At 51.8% G+C, this 20,653-nt stretch overlaps 1 protein-coding gene across 2 annotated transcripts in view; it reads right to left on the bottom strand.

Annotated features, from left to right (window-relative positions):
- Nucleotides 1-20,245, bottom strand: part of RASSF5 (Ras association domain family member 5) — a 44,185-nt gene extending 23,940 nt beyond the window's left edge. The window contains exon 1 of one of the 2 annotated variants that reach the window (XM_028530723.2): nucleotides 20,057-20,245. In XM_028530723.2, coding sequence (XP_028386524.2) covers nucleotides 20,057-20,245 — 189 coding nt within the window. Of the gene's footprint in view, nucleotides 1-4,732; nucleotides 5,522-20,056 lie in introns of those variants that run through there. The other variant, XM_036015813.1, reaches the window with a different exon arrangement.
- Between the last annotated feature and the right edge of the window lie 408 nt (nucleotides 20,246-20,653).

Raw genomic sequence — 20,653 nt, 5'->3', positions numbered from 1 at the left:
GCAAGCATTTAGTCAGCGCCTGCTGCTGTAACCAGCACTGGGACCTGGAGGGGGTGCGGGTTCTGTCTGATCTCACGGGGCTGACCATCCCTGCAGAGAAAAGCAGCAGTGGCGAGGACCAGAGGAGACAGGAGTGGGGCAGGACCACGGCCTGAAGGGGAGACATCAGGGACCTCGAAAAGTCCTCTGAGGTCAGTCTTGGGCTGTGGAGGCTTCTGAGATGACAACACATAAAAACATAGTTAACTGGTCCAAAGGTTCTGAAGATTTTTATTTTATTTTATTGCTCAATTTGGAACTTATTTTTAGGGTTCTGTTCTTTTCTCTCATGCCAAAAAGGTCAGGGCCAGGTGCTATGCCTGAGGCTTGGCGTGTTGCTGCTGGCACCGAGGTGGGGCTTTCCCTGGCTGCACCAGGGCGGGCAAGCTTGGCCGACGTCCCCGATTGCCACAGAGGCCCTGTCCAGGGAGGGGCCGGCTGGCCGGGCAAGAGAAGATGGGACAAGTGGGGGAAGGAAGAGAACCAGAGTGGCTCGGTACTCTGCCCTCTGAGACCCCTTCCTCTTTGCGCCTCCCTTGAATTCTTCAGCAGTGTCAGCACAGAGCAGAGAACGTCTCAGGGTGGGGGAGACGGAGGGTGGGGGTGTGTTCTACATGTGCTTAAGTGTGATATTTAACCAGCGATAAGGTCAGCCTTCTATCCTCCGTATCTACGAAGAAAACACACACAGGGAGGATCTCTGGCAAGTGGTATTTTAGGATAGGCAGCAAGAAGGACTTTTAAATGATTCAAGTAGTAAGACTCTGGAGCTGATGACAGGGGCCCCCTGCTAGCGTAGGGCCAGTGTGCCCCAGGAGTGGAGGGGTGGGAGGGGCCTGTGGAATGGAGGGGTGGGAGGGGCCCTTTGACCGATTTCCCAGCTTTAGGTTATTTGGGTCTTTGCATTTTTACAAGATTTTGAGAGGACAAGCACTGCAGTCTGTCCCAGTCACTCACTGAGTACAGAGGACCGAGAAGAGCACTGGACAAGGCGTCCAAGAGGTGTACCAGTCTTGGTTCCACCCCACCAGATACGTACATGGCCTGATGAGTCCTCCTTACTCTGGGCCCCAGTTTCTCCATTTGTGAGGTGAGGTCCTAGACCAGGTCCCTTTCAGCTCTGACGTTCTGCAGGAAGCAGGCTTGGCGAGACCTCAGCGCTCACCAGATGCTCTGCACAGCACTGAGGCCTGCGACCTGGCGCCTGCTGAACCGGCGGAGCGCCCGCATCCCAGCTCCAAAGTCAAAACCCAGTAGCCACACCTGCAGGCATTCAGGGCCTGACTGGGGCAGAAGTCGACCCCACTTGCAGGGTCGGATCCCACACAGGAACAAAGGGGCAGCTGGCCTCGCAGTTGCCATTCGGACAAGTGCCAAATCCTGCCTTTTGCGGACTGAGACAGAAAAATCTCTGGGCTGGCAGCTGTCACCCCGAGTCCACCATAAACTTGCTGTGTGCCCTTGGATGACCCCCCTGACACTCCAGCACCTTAGACCAGAGTGGCCATGGCTGCTCGCACACTGTGCCACTGAGCACACAGGTGGGTTCCCCCACAAGCTGCCAGGAGCCCCACTTGGACACTCACAACCCTGGGAAACACAAACTAATTGTGCCCAGAGAGGGGGAAGTACCCAGAGAGCACAGCCTCAGCCTCCTGAACTTGCGCCTGGTGTGACTCAAAACCTCCCTGCCCCTTTGAGATGAGGCAGAGGGCCCCAGGAAGCTGCCATTTTCTGAAAGATGAGAACAAGCTGGGGCCCAGGCCCAGGCCTGTTCCCACGTGTTCACTTGCTGTCTCTCCACCTTCCCACCTCCCACCACTGGGATGGGAGAAAGGCCCCGGGAACTCCCTGGAGGCCCGACAGTGACGCCCCCCAGGTGGGGGCTTCCCCACAGCTCTGCTCCAGCCAGGCCCAGGCCCAGGGCAGACTCAGGTCACCCTGACAAGGCTATTTATAGAAGCTGGCTCAGCTTCTCCCAGATGGGGGCTGCGTCTCTCAGCGACAGGGACACATATAAATGCCCTTCCTTGGAGACAGGAAAAGAAATCCCCTTAGGAGCTCAGATGTGATCTCTCTTTAGGTAGGCCAAAAGCATAGCTAGGGGGTCAGAATGGGGCCAGAATCTGGCTGCTCTCTTTGGAAACCCTTTCCAGAAGTGCTCAAAGGGAGAGGAGGGCTGAAAATGTTATTAAGAGGGAAACACTCAGAAAGATGAAAGACTAGAACATCTGGGTGAGCTCACCCACCTCCTCAGTCAGCCACACGCACCCCTGCTGCTCCCTCAGCCAGCGGGGCCACCCCAGGGCTGGTCCACCCAGCAGAGTCCACCCTCCCTCCCTCCCTCCCCGCTCGCCTGGTGCCAGCCGAGCCGTCCCTGTGGGCAGTTCTGAATCCCTGGTCAGGAATCTCCTCATACTCGAGTCAGGCAGAGACCAGGGGTAAGAGGGGCCATGCCCCCATCCTTCCTTTTGGGAAGCATTAAGCCCTGTCTGAGGTTCAACCAAATGAGTTTCTTAGAAGGGGCAAGGCCCCCTTTGAGGGCTTACAGGCTTGGGCAACGTGAGGTAGGGAGATATTCAGAGGCCTACTGGAATGCATTGGATCAAGAACCAAAGTGAAGGAGGAGTGGATGTGGGCACCAAACCCAGGTGCGTTTTCAGCAGGAAGGCGAGGAAGGAGAGGTGGGGGGCAGGGGGTGAACAGAGAAGGCTGTTTGGGGCCAAGGAAGGGGTCATCCCCCACCCCAGCATATCCTCTCGTCAAATCGTTCTGCTTCTCCCAAGAAACACCAGAGACAGCTAGCTGTTTCACTGGCCAAGTGAAGGAAACCCCAGCTTTGTGGTGTGCCTTCCTCCACCAGTCATGCAAAAAGCCCACCTTCTGGGACCGAGGGCCTACAGCCTGGCGGGTAGTAAGTGCGGCAGCTAAACTTTGTTTTAAAAACAGGAACCATTTCCTCTGCAGGCAGCACCAAAGCTCTCTGCAGGGGTGTCCAACCTTTTGGTGTCTCTGGGCCACACTGGAAGAAGGAGACCTGTTTTGGGCCACACATTAAATACACTGTGACATGTAACCACACACACAAAAATCTCATAGTGTTTTAAGTAAGTTTGTGATTTTGTGTTGGGCTGCATCCATAGCCATCTTAGGCCACATGGTGTCTGTGGGCCACAGGCTGGACACCCCTGCTCTAGAGCAGTGGTTCTCAAGCTCAGCTGCACGTCAGAATTACCTGGGGAGCTTTTCAAGATCCTGATGCCCAGGCTGCATCCCAGGCCAGTTCAACCAGACTCCCAGCAGTGAGACCCAATACCCCCACTTTCTAAAGCTCCCCAAGTAGCTCCAGGGCACAGCTAAGGTGGAGAACCCCTGGTCTGAAGGGCCCAGAAAGCTGGAGTTCCCATGTCTGGGGGGTGCAGGGCAGGGGAAATCCACATATCAGGCAAAACGAAAGAGAACGGCACACCTCCCCTCTGCAGCCATGCTGCTCTGCGTAAGCCCTCCCTTCAGCCTCCCCGCCTTGCCCTCAGCCCTCCAGAACAAGCCCTGCTCTCCAGCCTCATGAGGGGAGAGCCCGGAAAATAGGCACACAGGTCAAGCAACCAGTTTTAGTAAACTCCTTTAAATGCTACAGTGAAAAACTTCTTTGGCTCCTGGGCGTCCTCAGACAATTGAAAGGTCCGCTTGTTTGATGTCAGGGCCCAGCAAATGCCAGGCCGACAGGCAAGATAGACCATTCATAAAGGAGGCCTCAGAGTCAGGCCTGGGGAAGTTTAGGGTTAACGCTACACGTAGAGGGCTGCCAAAGTAATGACGAGCCTGCACGCGTCTGTGAAATACAGCCACGCACTTTGGTCTACAAACGGATCCTTTTAGGTAACTTCTCCAAGGGCCTGGCTCAGGGCCCTCTCGTATAAATAACAAAATAAAGAAGCAGAGCTCTTGCACCACTCCCACCAGGTCTGTGGTGGTTTGCTGACTCTGCAGCAACTGGGAGGGTGGGGCCCGGGCCCCCAGCCACGGGACTCAGGTGTGCCGGGTGTCGAGGGCTGACTACTTTAGGAAGCCCATTAGGAAACACATGCAAAACCCTTTAGGTTACTTCTGACCAACCCAGGAAGCTAAAGTGGTAGCAGGACAGTAATTTTAGTTTGCTTCTAAAAACACTGGGACTTCTGCAAAGCTGCTGGGCTGGGTTTTAAGACGGTGTCTGGGCATTGACAATACGGAAGTCTTAGCCTCTGAGTGTCCATCCTGCGGAGGGAATGCGTGAAATCCGCTTTCCATCTAGAGCTTCAAAGCTCAAATTTGGGGGGAAATAAATAAACAAACAAGCAAACAAACAGTTGCCCCATCACTCTCCCAGGTACTGGTGAGCATGTGGCCAAATCATGAGTCCAGTGCGGCTGAAAATCCTAGAGAGCCATTTTGAAAAGGTCTAGGGACAGGAAATGCTGAACAGAGCACTAAACAGAGAATCTTGGGTGCTGGTGGTCCGAGAAGGGCTCCAGACCCAACCTCTGGTCTGTGCAGCCAAGTGCCAGAGGGTCCCCAGGGCAACTGCCCAGCCACTCTGGTAACAACAACAGGAGTTGCCTGTTTGCCAGGAGCAACGCTTCCCTCCGAGACCACCAGGTTATTCTCCCCAACGCGTCCCTGAAAGTCTCCTGCACTCGATTTGGGAGCGTACCTTCGAAGGACGCTTGCTCTGCACACTCCTGAAGAAGGTGGTCTTCGCAGTGAAGAAGCAGTCCTCCAGGTCCTCCTCCAGGCTGCAGTACCCACTGCTCATGCTGCGGTCGACCGTCATCTAGCCGGGAGCCGGCGAGGACAGCGAGGGCATGGGCTGGGCCCCTCAGGGCGCGCGCAGGGAGGCGGGGGCCCTCCCCAGGTTCCCCGCGGGAGCTCCAAACCCGCCCGGGCCAGTCAGTTACGCGGCCTGGCGGAGCGGGCGCCAGCCGCTGCCGCGTCTCACCCTGGGGCCGGCGTGGCTCGGGCGGCAGGGTAACCTGTTCCCTTCCCGACGCGGCGCCAGCGGCTGCGAACACGGATCCGACCTGCCTCGCTCCCAGGCTCACTGGGCCTCTGTGGTTTCATGTCCTCGGCTCCCTCCCTCGCCCCGCGCGCAGAGCGCCATCTCGACACCTCCCCCGCCTCCCCGCCTCCCCGCGCCTTTCCTGCCCCTGGTACGGCCAGAGCGGTTCCGAAGCCACTTCCTCTCGAAAGGTTCCTCAAAGCCCTGCAGGGCTGTTACGGCGCCCTCCCTCTCTTCTGCCCCAGGCCCGTGCCTCCCCACCCCACTGGGTGCCACTGAACCTCGGTGGCCAGTGGACTTAGGGCACCACAGGTCAGATAAAGGACGCAGAGATGGAATAAACCAGGATGGACCCGAGGGGGAAAATTCTCTGCCTGCCCTTCATCCTCCTGCGAACAGCCCATTCTCATCACCCATGACAGCTTGCCTTCACTGCGACAAATGTGCTATAAGGTCCACCCTGTCTCTCCCCACTTCCCCATCCACCTTCTTACTCCGCCCTTCCATTCCCTATTCACTGGGTGAAAGGGCCAGGTCAATAAGAGTGGTTAGAGAAGTAACTGGAGAAGAAGGAAATCAATATTTGGCCTGCCTGGAGATGTAGCAATATTTTGAGTTGAAAATGCCAGAAAAAAAGGCAGGCGCCCCACAAGCATATGCAAATAATATGTAAAGTTATGGCAACCACAGAAGCAAGCGGCCCTTCCACCCAGGGGAACTTGACCTCAGGGCACCTCAGGATACTGAAGGAGCCTGCAGACAACACCGCGGTTATCTGGTGTATTTCCCTGACAGTCTGGCCAAGAGGGGTCTCTGCCAGATGTTGTCATTACCACCATGGACAGCTCATTTACATTTCCCATCAGACAGGAAGGAACCCCTTCCTTGAGGAGTGCTGAATCCTTCACAGCAATTAGAGCAGCCTACCCTGCCCCCAACTTCCCGGATCACCTTTGTACAAGCGTTCAAAGAAGGGCCACGTGTGAGGGTGGCTTACATGCAGCCTGGCATTTAGCTTTCCCAACAGCTGGAGCAAGAGATCGTTATTCCCATGTTCTGGGTGAGGGAACTGGGCTCAGGGTCACACAGGAGGACGTGTGTGCTGGGACTGAGACCAAGGTCCCTGTGATTCTAGGGCCTATGCTCTTAGCCTCTGTGATGTAGGTGCTCAGCAGAGATGGGACTGTTCTGATGTGCGCTCTGCATCTGTCAGTGCTCTGCCGCTTGGAGTCCCAGGAAAAGACGGCAAAGCCTCCGGAGCCTGGCGACTCTTGCGTGCTCTGGGGAGGGATGGGGGGCAGCTATGGCTTGTGGACCCTGGGAGCCCCGAGAAGTGGCTGAGAGGGGTTATCGGACTCCCTCCAAGTCTGCGAGGCTTTTCCTGCAGCTCTGAGACAACGCCACCCTGCAGCACGAGCTGGGCAGAGGGCTCGACTCAGCCCCAGACGGCATGCTGCCCGCTCCATCCAAGGTCTGGCTACTTTTGTGAGGAACATGTTCTGCCAGGGCTCCGGAGGGTTTCAAAGCGCAGCCCAGTTTGGCTCCGTCCTCCCACGCCATCTTTCTCCCAGAAGCCTGTGAGGGCCTGGCAGGCATAAACTCGAGGTAACGGAGAGCCAGCACTTCAGCCACTGGTCACCCTGGGCTCGGAAGACCCTCAATACCAGCAGCTGCCTCTGTGGACAGGGAGATAATAAGTGGGAGGTGGGAGGCGGGGGGGGGGGCTGGAGGGGGCTGCGGGGTGTTTGAGGGGAAGAGCTCACATTAATGGTATTGAAGGTAGGTTCTGGCTTTGGCTAGAGCAATCTTTTCTTCAAATGAGTATTTTGGAGGGTGTTTTTTGGTGGGGTTTCCCCTGAGACGGCAGTTCAGGCAAAGGAAGCTTGTATTGGCCTCACCGGTACCTCCAAGTCCAATGCCATGATGAAGAATGCTGCAGAGAGAGGGCTCTGCATGATCCTCGGGCCATCAATAACAGCCCACCTGCTTTGTCCAGCTCACAGAGGAACACACTTTTCTTTATAAAAGGAACTTCTTGCTCAGCGGGAATCCAGTACTTAAGGAAAAAACAGGCCCCAGATTCTCTGTGGCCACACTGTGCCCTTGGAGTCACGCAGGGACCTCTGCAAAGCAACCCCGGTGTTACACATTCAAAATGTGCAACCTTAAAATGCAGCTGATAATCTTTTTTTAAACACCAAGCCAAAGTACCCTAGGACTCAGCATGAGTCTCTCCTTGTGAGCAACACAGGAGAAACCAGACCTGATTAGGAAACACTCTAAGTGACACTGTGTTCTTGCAGGTGCTGCTCCAGGCCATCCCAAATATTATGAAAACCTAACGTCTGAATAGGGCTTTTCAAAGCCCTTTTAACACCCATTACTTCACCTAGGTTGCTCTATAACCTTGACAGCAGGTATCATCCCCTTTGCAGATGAGGTAACTGTGTTTCATCACAGCTCATACTTTCAACGCCTCCAACTCCTTGCTAGTGTCTCCCTGCCCCACTTCGTCCGTCCGTGAATCTGGGCTTGGAAGGAAGCTTCGTGTGAAGACTCAGCAGAACAGACTGTGCTGGTGAGAACCCTGGGACTAGAAGAAATCTGCGAAGATAATATATAATACAACAAGTTGGCCAGCCTCCAGGAGGAAAACTCCAGACTGAAGCTCTGGGGTCCCAAAGAGAGAAAGAGGGGGTTCCTTTCAGTGTCTGACGACCTCTTCTCTATGAAGAACCAACAGCAGTGGCAACCTGGCGGGGTGGGGGCGGCGGAAAGGAGGCACGGAGAGCCTGTGCAATGCCTATTATGCCCCTGGAGGTGAACACACAAAGGACGGGAACTGGCTGTTCCTGGTCCCTGGGCTCAGGAGGAGGGGGCTGCACCTTGAGCAGCACAAGTGGAGCCTTACATCCGTGGCATCGTGCTGGGGGTTCAGAAAGCCCCAGTGAATGCTCAATGGGTGACTTTCCTGTCTCAAAGTTGATGATGATGAAAAATATTATCTTAAGCTTTCTTCATTTTCAAATGAAATCCTGTCATGTGGCCAGTTTGTCCCAGAAAAACTGTGACATTAGACAGAAGCTGGTGTTCTACTAGTTCCAACTCCAGCTCCAGCTTGATAGGGTGTCTTGAGCAAGTTTGAACCTCAGGTTTCCTCATCTGTCCCGTTGAGGGATGTCAGAGGTGGAGGTCAGTATTTGGAGGCTGAAAACTGGGGTGAGGTACAACCCCACTCCTGAAATGTATTTTGAAGTCATTTGTAGCCGGTATATGCAGGTACTATACTAATAACCTGATGTGCGTCATTTAATTTAATCCCTACAACACACCGATGGGCAAGCTACAGTTATCATCCCTGTTTTACAGAGGGGGAAGAGAGGTTCAGGCAGCTGAAGTCACTTACACGTAGTCACACATGCCATGTGTCTGCACGGTGGGGCCAGACCAACCCAGCTGGTTCAGCTGCAGAACTCAGGTCCTGCAACACCACTGAGAATTTACCCTGTGACTGCTCTCACATCAGGCAGACTGCCTGAAAACGTAGCTTCACAGACAAGGTAGGAACTACTTTCTCAGTCTGCTGGTGCACCTGTCTTCCCTTTAGCTTCCTGGGGCTTTCCCAGGGTTTGGCCATTGACTATCTTCTCCTGCTATGCACCAGCGTCTCCAGTGGCCAAGTCTCACCTCTGCAAACAGTATCAACCAAACCTCACTGACTGGCATCTCAGAACTCTTTCTCTCCCAGGTAGCTCACTGACTCCCCAGCCCTCCCCCTGCAGCCTCAGTCTCTGCAGGTTGGAAACTGAGCCCTCTGTTCCCTGCCTCACTTCCACCTGCTCCTTCCCCTTCAGTGTTTCCTGTCTCCACGAGCGCCATAGTGTAGTTATTGCAAAACCTTCCAGTAGTGTCCCTTGTTCCCATCTGTACCTCCTCCACACTCCCTGCCCCCTCGTTGCCCGAGTTACCCTTCTAGGCCAAGACCTGGTCAGAGTTGTTATAACATAGAAGCTTCTACTCAGTCTTCAACGAATACTTATGGAATAAGTACCACGTGTCAAGCTCTGGTTGCTTATTCCTCCACACATTCGTTTATCGACTATTCACCGAGCACCTTCTACATGGCAAGCAGTAGCCTCGGTATTCAAGTTCAGGCCTGAGTATGGTGTACACATAATGTGCAATCCAGTAGGCTGACGTGAAATAAGAGATTACGTTAGACTTCCCGAGCTGTCACACATTTTGTTGTCTCACTTAATGCTCACAACTCTGCAGGAAGTAATTCACAGAGGAGTAAACTGGGGCTCAGGGTGGCCGCACAGCAAGTCCATGGCAGATGCAGGCTCTGTGTCTGACAATTCTCCATCACAGCTGCTGTCCTGCCCCCACCAGTGACGCCAGCAATATCCGCGTCCTTCAAGGCAACACGTGTCAGGCCACAGCTCGCACCCATCTCCAGCCACAGTCACGCACCTGTCCATTTCAGCAGCACGACACTCGATTCACTTTCCCAGCAGCCGCCCTGCCCTCTTGTGGTTTGGCTCTTGCCTGTCAATACCCTCCTCCTTTGTCCTCCTGACTTCCTGACGCATTTGACAATAGCGACCACACCTCCCACACCTTCCCCTGCCTCTCAGGAGCAACCTTTCCCTGGGGTCTGGGCTGCGTCTTAAGATCTCCACCCCGAGGGTTGAGTTTGACAGCAACAAAACATACTGGGCACCACAGACAGCTTGATTTCTCCCCAGGTGACTTCCTGCTATAGGAGGTAAGCGGCTGCACACCATTTTGGTTAGACTCAGAAGATTCACTTTCTCGGGGTTCTGGCCCATGCAGCACTCCTCTGGCTCGGCTGCCAGGCCAACAGCTTCGATAGGGCCCCGACACTTAAAGCCATGGAGGCAGGGACATCAGCCACACAGAGAGTCAGAGGCCCAGAAGAGCTCATGCTGGGTTCGAATCAGGCCCAAGGAGTCTTCTTTAGGAAGACTCAAGAAATCCCAAAGGTGTATCTGATCGACTACCACATCCCTCAGTGCCCCTCTCCAGACAAAACCAGTCCTCTCATGGCCGAGGTAGTGTGGCCCTCCGTGTGAGAGGTGGCCAGGACTTGCACCACTACGCACAGAAAGAGGACTTTGTTGTCCTCTTGGAGCCTGACCTAGATCAGGCCTGACCTAGCCCAGCAGAGGTCAGCTCAGGCAGCCACTGCTTCTAGGATAGAAGCAGAGGGGAGGGCTGTGAGGAGCACAGAGAAGTGTCTCCAGTGCTCAAGGACTTCTAGGGAAGTAAGTACTAGAGCTCTGTGCCTCCTCAGAGCCAGATTCTCAGATACTTCCTAGTTGGCAAGCCTTTCGGCCCTGCCTGATCAGAAGTGAGCTCCCATGGGTTGGCCTGGGCTGCTCCGATGGGCTCTGGGGCAGCTCCCGAGAGATGCAGCTGTCTATCAGGTCAAATCCCTGACAGCTGTGGCCAGCACTTCTGGCTTCTAGAGCATGGAGGGCAATGTGTGGGGGAGGGGGGAGAGCGGCTGCCCCAAATGTAGCCAGAGTGGAGAGGGCTTCAGGGGACTGGCTCAATCCTTTGGCACATGAGGGCTGGCAGTAAATTAGATAAAATAGAATCATAGAATATATTCAATTAATCTAAAAGAAGATAAAAAAATGAAAAAGGGAACAAATAAGAGATAGGACAAATTGAAAACAAATAGCAAGATGATAGACTTAAATCTACCTATATCAATAATCACATCAATGTAAATTATCTAAATAACCCAATTAAAGGACAGAGATTATCCAGATTTAAAAAATATGATCCAACTATTTGCTGTCTACAAGAAATGACATTTAAGTACAAAGACACAAGTAGCCCAAAATTAAAAATATGAATAAAGAAATACCATGCTAATGTAATCAAAAGAGAGCTGGAGTGGCTATATTAATAACAGACAAAGTAGATTTCAGAGCAAAGAATAGTACCAGGGATAAGAAGACTATTTTGTGCCCTGGCAGGTGTGGCTCAGTGGATTGAGCACTGGCCTGCAGACCAAATGGTTGTGGGTTCAATTCCTGGTCAGGGCACATGCCTGGGTTGTAGGCCAGGCCCCCAGTTGGGGGGGCCTATGAGAGGCTACCCATTGATGTTTCTCTCACACATCAATGTTTCTCTCCCTCTCTCCCTCCCTTCCCCTCTCTCTAAAAATAGAATAAAATCTTTAAAAAAAAATCTTGAGCAAAAATTACAGAAAAACATCCTTTAAAGAAAGGTCATTTAGTAATGTAAAGGGGTCAATTAATAAGAGGAAATAAGTGTCCTAAATGTTTAGTCACTGACTAATGGAGCTTCAAAATACTAGGGGAACCTAAAGAAACGTTATTTATTTATTAAAAAATGTGTATTTATTCTTACATGTTTAAACATCAAGCACCTTCAAAATACTCTCCATTTGGTGCAATGAAACTATTGAGACTTTTTTCCACTGCTCAAAACAGTTTTTTGAACTTGATTTTGATGCCTTTTACTGCTCCTGCTGTTTTGTTTTACCTCCTCCACATCAGCAAAACCTTTCCCTTCAAGGGCTTTTCTTCATCTAGGAAAACAAAACAAAAAAAACATCTAGCTTGGGGCAAAATCAGGTGAATAGGGCAGGTGGGACATGGGGATCATTTGGAGTTTTGGGGTCAAAACCTGCTGAACACTCGCACAGTGTGGGCAGGTGCTCTTGTAAATGCATTGAAAGAGTCTTCAAAAACAAATTCACTGAAGCTGAATGCAGCCTCTCACAACAATGCCAGCTGGTACACTGATACAGATGGGTTCTTAGAACATTTGCCTAGTGGGGGAATCCTGTACTACAAGGGGCCCACCCTCCAGAAGATAATTCCAGTTTTTCTGGGCACCCCCTCAAACAGGAAGCTAGAACTGTAGGGAAAAAATAGGCAAATCCACAATTAAAGTTGATTTCAACATCCCTCAATAATTAATTAAACAAGTAGACCACATGGTATGACTCAATGAAAGGTCGCTACTGTTGTCAATCAGCCACAATTGAATTTGCTAAACATTTACAGTGTATTGAGCACTTCAGAGGGGGCCCAGGCCCCAGAACCCCCTGCGAGGTGAGCAGGCACCTATCCTGAGCCCTAATTACAAAGGGGGAGGGGCTCGACCTTGAGAGAGACAGACCCCGCCCCCAGGTTCTCCCCTTCTTGGTCCCAGGCTCCCTCGTGCGGTAGTTCTGTGTTCAGCTGTGGCCACTGGGCTGAGGACTGGGACACAACTGGCCCTAGGTGCTTACACATCCGAAGACAGAGTGGGGTAGAGAGCAGGGAGGAGTAGGGCGACTGGGGGAGGGAGCACAGGGCAGGGTGCCAGGAGACTGAGCTTTACACGCCAGCTGAGAAACCACTCGGAGGCTGCAGCGGCTGAGGGAGATGGTTCCAGAGGGGCCCTGCTGAGGAATGACAGCGGCGTGGTGGGGGAGGGGGTGTAGGCGGCAGCAACCTGTCAGGCTGAAACACCAGCAGGCAGGGCCGCCCTGCCCTGGGGCTTTGGAAGCCATCTGTCCCTTTGGTGAACGGGGCCAGGTATTATTGGTCTTTTTATCAACAGAGTGGAATAATAACTTGGGCTGCAAAGGAGGAGATAATCATTAAGTCTTGTAGTAAGACGTGCACACCCAAACCACGCAGTGTCCTGGTTTTCTATGTAGGACGAAACCATCGCTGGCATTCTGGAGAACCGGCAGAGCCAGACCACGAAGGCTTTCACGTCCTGATCCACATTTAGATGGAGTCTGAGGACAATGGCAAGCCACTGAGGGCTTCTGTGGCAGGCTCGAGGTGATAAACAAATCCACAGAAATGCGCTGGATGCCCACCCCTTGCCCCGCAGGCAGGCGCGGTCTCGGACCTTCCCGTGGAGCCTCACAACCACCCTGCCTACTGGCGCACTGCTCGGAGGGAGACCTGCGGCTCGGAGAAACCAAGAGGCTTGTCTTCCGTCACACACCAGTTATCTCCTCAACACAGTCTGCATCAGAACCTAGCTCTCTGTCACCCACCCCGAGGGCCTTTCTTTTGTTTAAGAAATAGTTATCGGCTTTTTAAAATATTATACTAGAAACACGCGACAGTATCTGGTTATTCACACAACACTGAAGCGAACAGCAAACAGTGGAAGTTGTCACACTCTACCCCTTTCAACTCCCTGCCTGCCCAGGTGAAACCTCTTTCAGCAGGTTGGCTGGGCATCTTCCAGCCTTCGTGCTACTTTCACACACACACACACACACACACACACAAGCACCCCTACAAAATACAAATGGGTTTGTCCTGTGTGTGCTGTTGAGTGACTTGTTTTCAATTTGCACTGTTCCCTGAGGTATATGTATGGGTCCATCTCTCCTTCGGAAGGGCACTGTGGTACTAGTGTGGGGGCTGGAGTTTCCTCCCAGCTGCCCAGGGACTCTCTCCACGGCTCACGGGGCCAGCAGCTCCACCCAACACACCCCGTGCAGCCCAGGACCAATGACTGCAGAGAGCCGCCCCTGTGGGCAGGGCTCCCCACCGTGGCTCTGGGGGTTTCAGGAGAGTGCCTGGCTCCATAGACACGTGCAGGGAGAGTTTGAGGCAGCCCTTAGACACATTGTCTTTTAATTTTAGAGATGAATAAGGAATTTGATGTGTCAGGAAAAAATCCTAAGTATATCAAACAGTGATTCAGGCTTTTAAAAAAGCTCCTTTAACATAAGTTTAAGTTTACTAAAATAAAGTTCAGGTTTACTACAGAGAAAGGCTAAGCAAATAATAGCTGAGGTGGAGCATGGACATGGCCCGAGTCCTAGGTGGAACTCACGGCCTGAGTGGGGTTCGGGACCTGCTGTAGGAGGGGCTGGACTCTGCAGCTGGGGCCTGGGAGCTGGGGGCCACGCAGCTGCCTGGGATTCTGGCGGCCCGGAGGAGGGGAGGGGAAGCTGGCCCATCAGACATAAGATTCAATCCCTGGTTGCAGTGATTTGAGTGGAACAAAGAGTTTTTCTCTTGTCATCTGAGCATTCCCTGTACCAAGAAAAACAGCACCAAAGGCCAGGACAGAGCTACCAGGATCCCCTCCGGCCGCAGCCGGTTTTGATGACAATCAGCAGTCTGGGGCAAGGACTTCCTCCCTGCAGGTCACCGTTCCCAAAGACAGTGAAAGCACTGGACCCAACCAGCAGTGGCCTGGCTTCCTCAGGAGGCACGGGGACCCCTGACGGCTTTTTCATCCCAGGGGCAACGTGGTAAGGCCACCCTCAAGACCACCTGAAGTATGAAGTTGCTGGGGCATGCCTCCAATAAAAGAACTGCAGCCGGTTTGGCAATTTATAGAGGTCCTCAGCCAATGGCAGCCATGTTCTCCGGGAAATAGGCTTCAACTGAAGAAGGCGTCTGGGGTGGACGTGAGGAGGCTTGCTTGGTCAGCAGTGGGTGCCCACGGGAAAAGTCAGACATCACAGGCCTCAGGGATCTCCAAGGAGAGACTTGGGAACACTGGCTCTGAGGCTGGCAAAAGCACAGGCAGCCGCCAGCCGCCCTTCCTGGTTTCTCTGCCCAGGCACAAGCCCATGTGGTCTTGTGAGTAGAGCTGGGGGCTCTGAGCCCCGCCCCCCCCACGCCTGCCCCTCCTCCCTCCCTCTTGCCTCCCTCGGGCATGGCAGAGAGAAGGCAGAATCCTGGGACCACTGCTTTTCCAAGGTTGATACCTACCTACAGGGTGATCTCAACAACGTTTGTAAAAATGTCTGAATGTACAGGAAGAAAAAATAAAATATGTTAACTAACAGTGGTTCTCTCTGGATGGCAGAAAATCAATGATTTTATTTTTCCCCTTAAAGAGCAAACAGGAGCAATGCCACCAAGCTGAGGCCTCCTCACAGCCATATGTCCCCACACTAGCTGAGCTCAGACCAAGGCCCTAGCCACAATAAACCCCCCAGGAAAATGGCACTTGAACATTAGGTTAGCTAGCCCAGGTGACAAGGTCAAGGTGAAAGAAAGTCTATCCTGGTATTTGACAGAAAACCAAGCCAAGGCGGAAACCAGCACAAACACCCTTTTTAGAAAAGGCGAGTGAGCCTGGAGCTGGGCCCGGCTTTTATTGATAGAAGGCTAGGTCCTGCCCCACTTGTGCTGGAGCGCGCAGTCGGGCCTGTCCAAGGCAAACAGGGCAGCCCTCCCCCGCCCACGGAGCAACCCCCCTCCGGGCTGTTTGCTGGCTGGGGGCTGCTCCACACCCACAGGGGCCTCCCTGGCTCCTTCTGTGTATTTCTATGTGGCTCCTTCTATTGGTTTGGCCAAAAAGTTTGTTAGTTTTCTCCATACAATGGCTTTAACTTCATCCGAAACAAATTTGTTAGATTGTATTGTGACAGCTGTCATAACAGCGTGCATTTAAAAAAAAACCTTATTGGGCCATCGCTCTCTAACTCCAGCAGGGCATCTAGCTCACAGAGCTCCAGCCTAAGCAGAAGCGGTGTAAGTAAAGAGGTCTCTATACCATGGCTCTTACAAAGCAGACTGCCTGCAAATGCACACCGGTGGTGAGGCACTGAGGAAGCAACTGGCTATCAAAGCCGCTTGCAAGAATGCGCCCTCTACTGGAAGGGTGAAGAACACTCATCGTTTCAAGCCTAGTACTGTGGCACTTTGTGAAATGAGATGTTATCAGAAGTCCACTGAACTCCTGATTCCCAAACTTCCCTTTCAGCATCTGGTGTGAGAAATTGCTCAGGACTTCAGAACAGAGATGCACTTCCAGAGTGCAGCTCTTGGTGCGTTGCAGGAGCCAAGCGAAGCCTATCTGGTTGGCCTCTTTGAAGACACCAACCTGTGTGTTATCCACGCCAAACGTGTAACAATTTTGCCAAAATACATCCAGCTAGCACGTCCCATACGTGGAGAACATGCTTAAGAATCTGTATGATGGGAAACATTTCATTCTTTAAAAAAAGATTATCTTCTTCCTGTTATGAACGTTATATATTTTTTTCCATGGGATCAAAAAGTACCTAAGTATATGATTGACTGCAAGTGGAAAATAGGGGACAGAAATCAGGTATTGGCAGTTTTTCCATTTTCATTTGTGTGTGAATTTTTTTAAAATATAGATTTGGGGACATAAAGCATTAATGCAAACCAAAGTGTTTCAGTGAACAAGTCTCAGCAGTTCAACTTTATAATCATGTAAATAAACCTGCTAAATTTTTCTGGACAATGCCAGCATTTGGATTTTTAAAAAACAAGTAAATTTCTTACTGATGGCAACTAAATGGTGTCTGCAGCACGTTTACCACACAGCGGGTCCCACCCACTAACTGAGCCGTCCTACACGCACGCATGTTTTTAATGTTGTCTGCCTTCTGTGCTTGCCTGTAAGTTTGCTATTAAAACACATTAAACTATAAAAAAACTTATCAAAATTGGTGAATTTTTGTGTAGCCATTTTAATATTGAGGATGGAAGAAAATATGAACATTTATGGCTTATTAGGCTTCATTATTTCAAGAAAGGTACAAACACAACTGAAAGGCAAAAAAAGATTTGTGCAGTGTCTGGAGAAGGTGCTGTGACTGATCGAATGTGTCAAAAGTGGTTTGCAAAGTTTCTTGGTACTATTGACATTTTGGCCAAAAATTCTTTGCTGTGGGGCTGTCTTATGCATTGGAAGATATTTAGCAGCACCCCTGGCCCCTTCCCTCTAGAAGCCAATAGCAGGAGATAGCCAACATACTAAAAATATCCAAATCAATAAAGTTATTGATGGAAATAAAAAATGTGTCTCTTATTTTATGGAAAAAAACTAAACGGACTTTTTGGCCAACCCAATATATGTCAGTGTGCTTCTGCTCTGGACATAGCCGTGACTTAGCTTGCCAGGGGGTCCCCGATGGAGGGAAAAGGGTGCTTCTGCCTTCAAATGCTCAGACCTGACATTCTGAGCTTGGGAGGATGTGTGTGGCAACTCCCAGGGCCCTCTGTGGCCTTCTGCCCCCCACACTGGGAGCGGCTAACCAGCTTCAGGCAGGGTTTCTCCACCTCAGCACTGCTGACATTTGGGGTCAGATGATTCTTCGCTGCAGGAGCCTTGTCAGAGCACTGCAGCATGTTCAGCAGCACCCCAGGCCTCTACCCCCTGGAAGCCAGTAGCGCCCTGCAGTGGTGGCAAACAAAAACATCTCCAGAAACTGCCACCTGTCCCCCAGGGAAAGGGGGCAATCGCCCCATTTTGAGACCTGCAGCTTTCGAAGAAGGGATAGAAGAGACTGGAAACCCAGGAAGTAGTGGGGGGCAGGCTCCAGGCTGGGAGATGCATGGAGTTGAAGGGAACCGAGAGAAGAGATACTTGGAAGCTCCCAAATGAGACAGAAGATTGGGAAAATAAAGAGCTGTTTAAGTAAGATTTTTAGAAAATGTTGCTGTATGGTGTGCTACATGGTGTGCTGAGGAATACCTTCAGCAAAAAATCATTCACTAGGGCTCTGGGAGTCAAATTTGTGTCCTTGCCTCCCCCTCCACCCCCACCAGATTCCTCCCCCCCCCCCCCGCCCCCGCCCCACCAAAACCTGGTTAGACAGGTTCTGGCTAGAGACAAGGCCCTCCCAACAGGCTGGGTTGCATTCAGGCCACACCAGAAGCAGTTACTATTCCAAAGCATGTGGAGGATATATAGAATTTTAAAATATATATTTCAGAACTGATTCAATATCATTTTTAAGGTCCTCGCCCGAGGATATGATTATCGACTGACAGAGAGAGAGAGAGAGATGGGGGAGAGACACGTGGATCGGTTGCCTCCCAGCGTGCCCCGACCGGGAACCAAGCCTGCAGCTTCTGCCGTGTGGGGACGGAGGTCCAACTAGCTGAGCCGCCCGTCCGGGGCTGATTCAATATCATTCTTATAAAAACAAACATCATATTTGCTCTGCAGTAAAGCCTTCCCAGTGGGAGAGAAAGGCACGGGGGAGTAGCTGAGCGGCTGGTGACACCCACGGGTGGCTCAGACGACCAAGCAGCACTGATCCTGCGCAGCACAGCCAGAAAACGCAGGCAGAAGGCGAGTCTGGGGACTGGGGGCTGGACCCCAGGGCCCCCAGGTTCACTCAGGGTCTCTTCAGGAAATAACCAGTTACCCAGTATCTGTATTGTCTCTCACAGTACCTTGGGCTTCTCCTTCATAAACATGGGGTTTACTTGTTTAAAGTCCCACTTCTCTACTCTGCCGCAAGCACTGGAGGGCAGGGGTCATATCTGTTTACTTCATCACTAAGTTCCTGGCATTCCTGGGCCTGCATATGCTCAACATTCAAATCATATTTGTTAAATGAATAAATGGTGGTGTCCTGGAATACTCCTTACTTCCTTGACAGGCAACCCTTAATTCATACATTAAGAGTCAGATCAAATGTCACCTCCTCTGGGAAGTCCTCCGTCATTTCTCCCAACAGAAACAATTGTATTTTGGGCTCAAGACAATTGATTCATACTTTGTGGCAAATTGCATCACAGTATATACTATTTGGTTGTATTCTGCCTCTCCTATCAGTATGTAGCCTCTTTGAGCATATAAAATGTGATGTATAATTTATTATCCCACTTTCACCAGTGCTTGGCAGATAGTAGATACTCAATAAATTCTTGTTCAATGCAAGAGTCAAAAAAAAAAGCTCTCCTGTCACCCTTCCAAATCCTAGACATCAAAGTACAGCCACATCCTGATCCAACGCCTTGGCCAAGTCTAGAACCGAGATGTGCTTTGGGCATCGAATTTCCCGGTCCTTTAACACAGGGAGGAAATATTTGCCAAGACCCTCTGCAGTTCATCTGGCCGGGCTGGCAGCTCCAACATTCCCACTGCTCCAGGGCTCTGAGGCCTCAAAGGATCTTCAGGAGCCTCCTCTGGGACCCCTGCTGCCCCACCCATACCCACACCTCTGGCTTGAAGCCCAAGGTCAAGGCAGGCCCTATACCTGAGGACAGACCTCTCGGCATCACTGTTCCTGTTCCATCCCCCAGGCTCTTGGAAAGGAGCCTGTGCTATCTCGATTCATAATAAGAAACGTACATTGGGTCTTTGTCCCCAATTCAGGCACAGAACTGCTAAAACCCTTGGAATTTCCGGAGTGATGAGAGCAACCGAGGTGTTTCTTGTTACGTTAATAAGGTGACTTTTGGATCCCACCTAAAGGAGGAGGTTGACTGCTAGCAGAGCCTACTAAGTGATTAGAGCATTGGAACTTTCAGCCCCACCCCTTGACCTCCAGGGAAGGGAGAGGGGCTGGAGGTTGAATCAATCACTAGTGGCCAGTGATTCAACCAGTCATGCCTATATAATGAAGTTTCTATAAAAACCCGAAGGACAGGAATCAGTGAGCTTCCGGGCTGGTGAACATGGGGAGGGGCATGGGGCGGGGCACGCCTGGAGAGGGCATGGGAGCCCTGTGCCCTTCCCCACACACCTTGCCCAGTGCATCACCCCGTCTGGCGGTCCCTTGGTCATACCTGTTTATAATAATCTGGTATGTAACATGTTTCTCTATGTTCTGTGAGCTGCTCTAACAAATTAATCAACCCCAAGCAGGGAGTTGTGGTAACCTTCCACCTATAGCTGGTCAGTCAGAAGCCCAGGTGACAACTGAAGAGGCCGGGGAGGAGCAGAGAGTGAAGCTGAGTTGTACGATGCCCAGCTGGTATCAGAGAATTGCTTGGGTGGTATGCGGGAAAAACAAAACCAAAACCAAAACCCCACACACATCACAATTGGTTGCAGAATCAGAATGTGCGTCTGTGAACCCCGTCTGGCCAGAAGGGGACCCTGACATCCAGCACCAGTGGCGTACTCATGCCACAGCCCCAACCCCCACCAGAGTTGCTGGAGAGACAGTGGAGCCCAAGGCACCTGCAAAGGCTGCTTCCAGCCTGGTCCTCGAGCTCTGCAGCCTACCTGGCCGAAGGTCGGAGTGAGGGTGCTTTCTGGAGAGGGCCTGTCCCGGGCTGGGCCTCCCTGCTGACTGCAGTCCAGCTGGATCAGATTGCGGCACTCGGGGTGGCAGGTGAATTTACAGTCTGCAGGGGAAAACCACAGGGGGGTTAGGGGCCAGGCTTCCCAGAGAAAAACCTCGAAGGGCTGCATTTAGCTCCTAGAGGGAAAACCACACAAGAGAAGTGGGGAGTGGGAGAGCGTGGTGAGAATGACGCGGCTCCTGGAGCCGTTACAAATGGTGAAGATTGACCGATGGGTGCTTGCCAGGGATACGTGGGCGAAATTGCAGGTTCGGCTGCAGGTCAGCGCAGCAAAGTGAACACTGCAATAAAGCAAATCACACAAATGCTTTGGTTCCCAGGGCATAGAAAAGTTATGTCTGTTAAGTGAGCAGTAGCATTACACCTTTGAAAAACAGAGTATATACCTTAATTAAAAATACTTTATTGTTAAAAATGCTAGCCATCCTATGAGCCTTCAGTGAGCCTCAAGGTTGGTGGCCACAGACTGGTCAAGGTGCTGGTTGCTGCAGGCTGGGCAGCTGTAGCAACGTCTTAA

This window comes from Phyllostomus discolor, chromosome 14, assembly GCF_004126475.2.
Source record: "Phyllostomus discolor isolate MPI-MPIP mPhyDis1 chromosome 14, mPhyDis1.pri.v3, whole genome shotgun sequence".
Taxonomy (NCBI): Eukaryota; Metazoa; Chordata; class Mammalia; order Chiroptera; family Phyllostomidae; genus Phyllostomus; species Phyllostomus discolor.
This window is presented reverse-complemented; position numbering and strand designations above follow the sequence as displayed.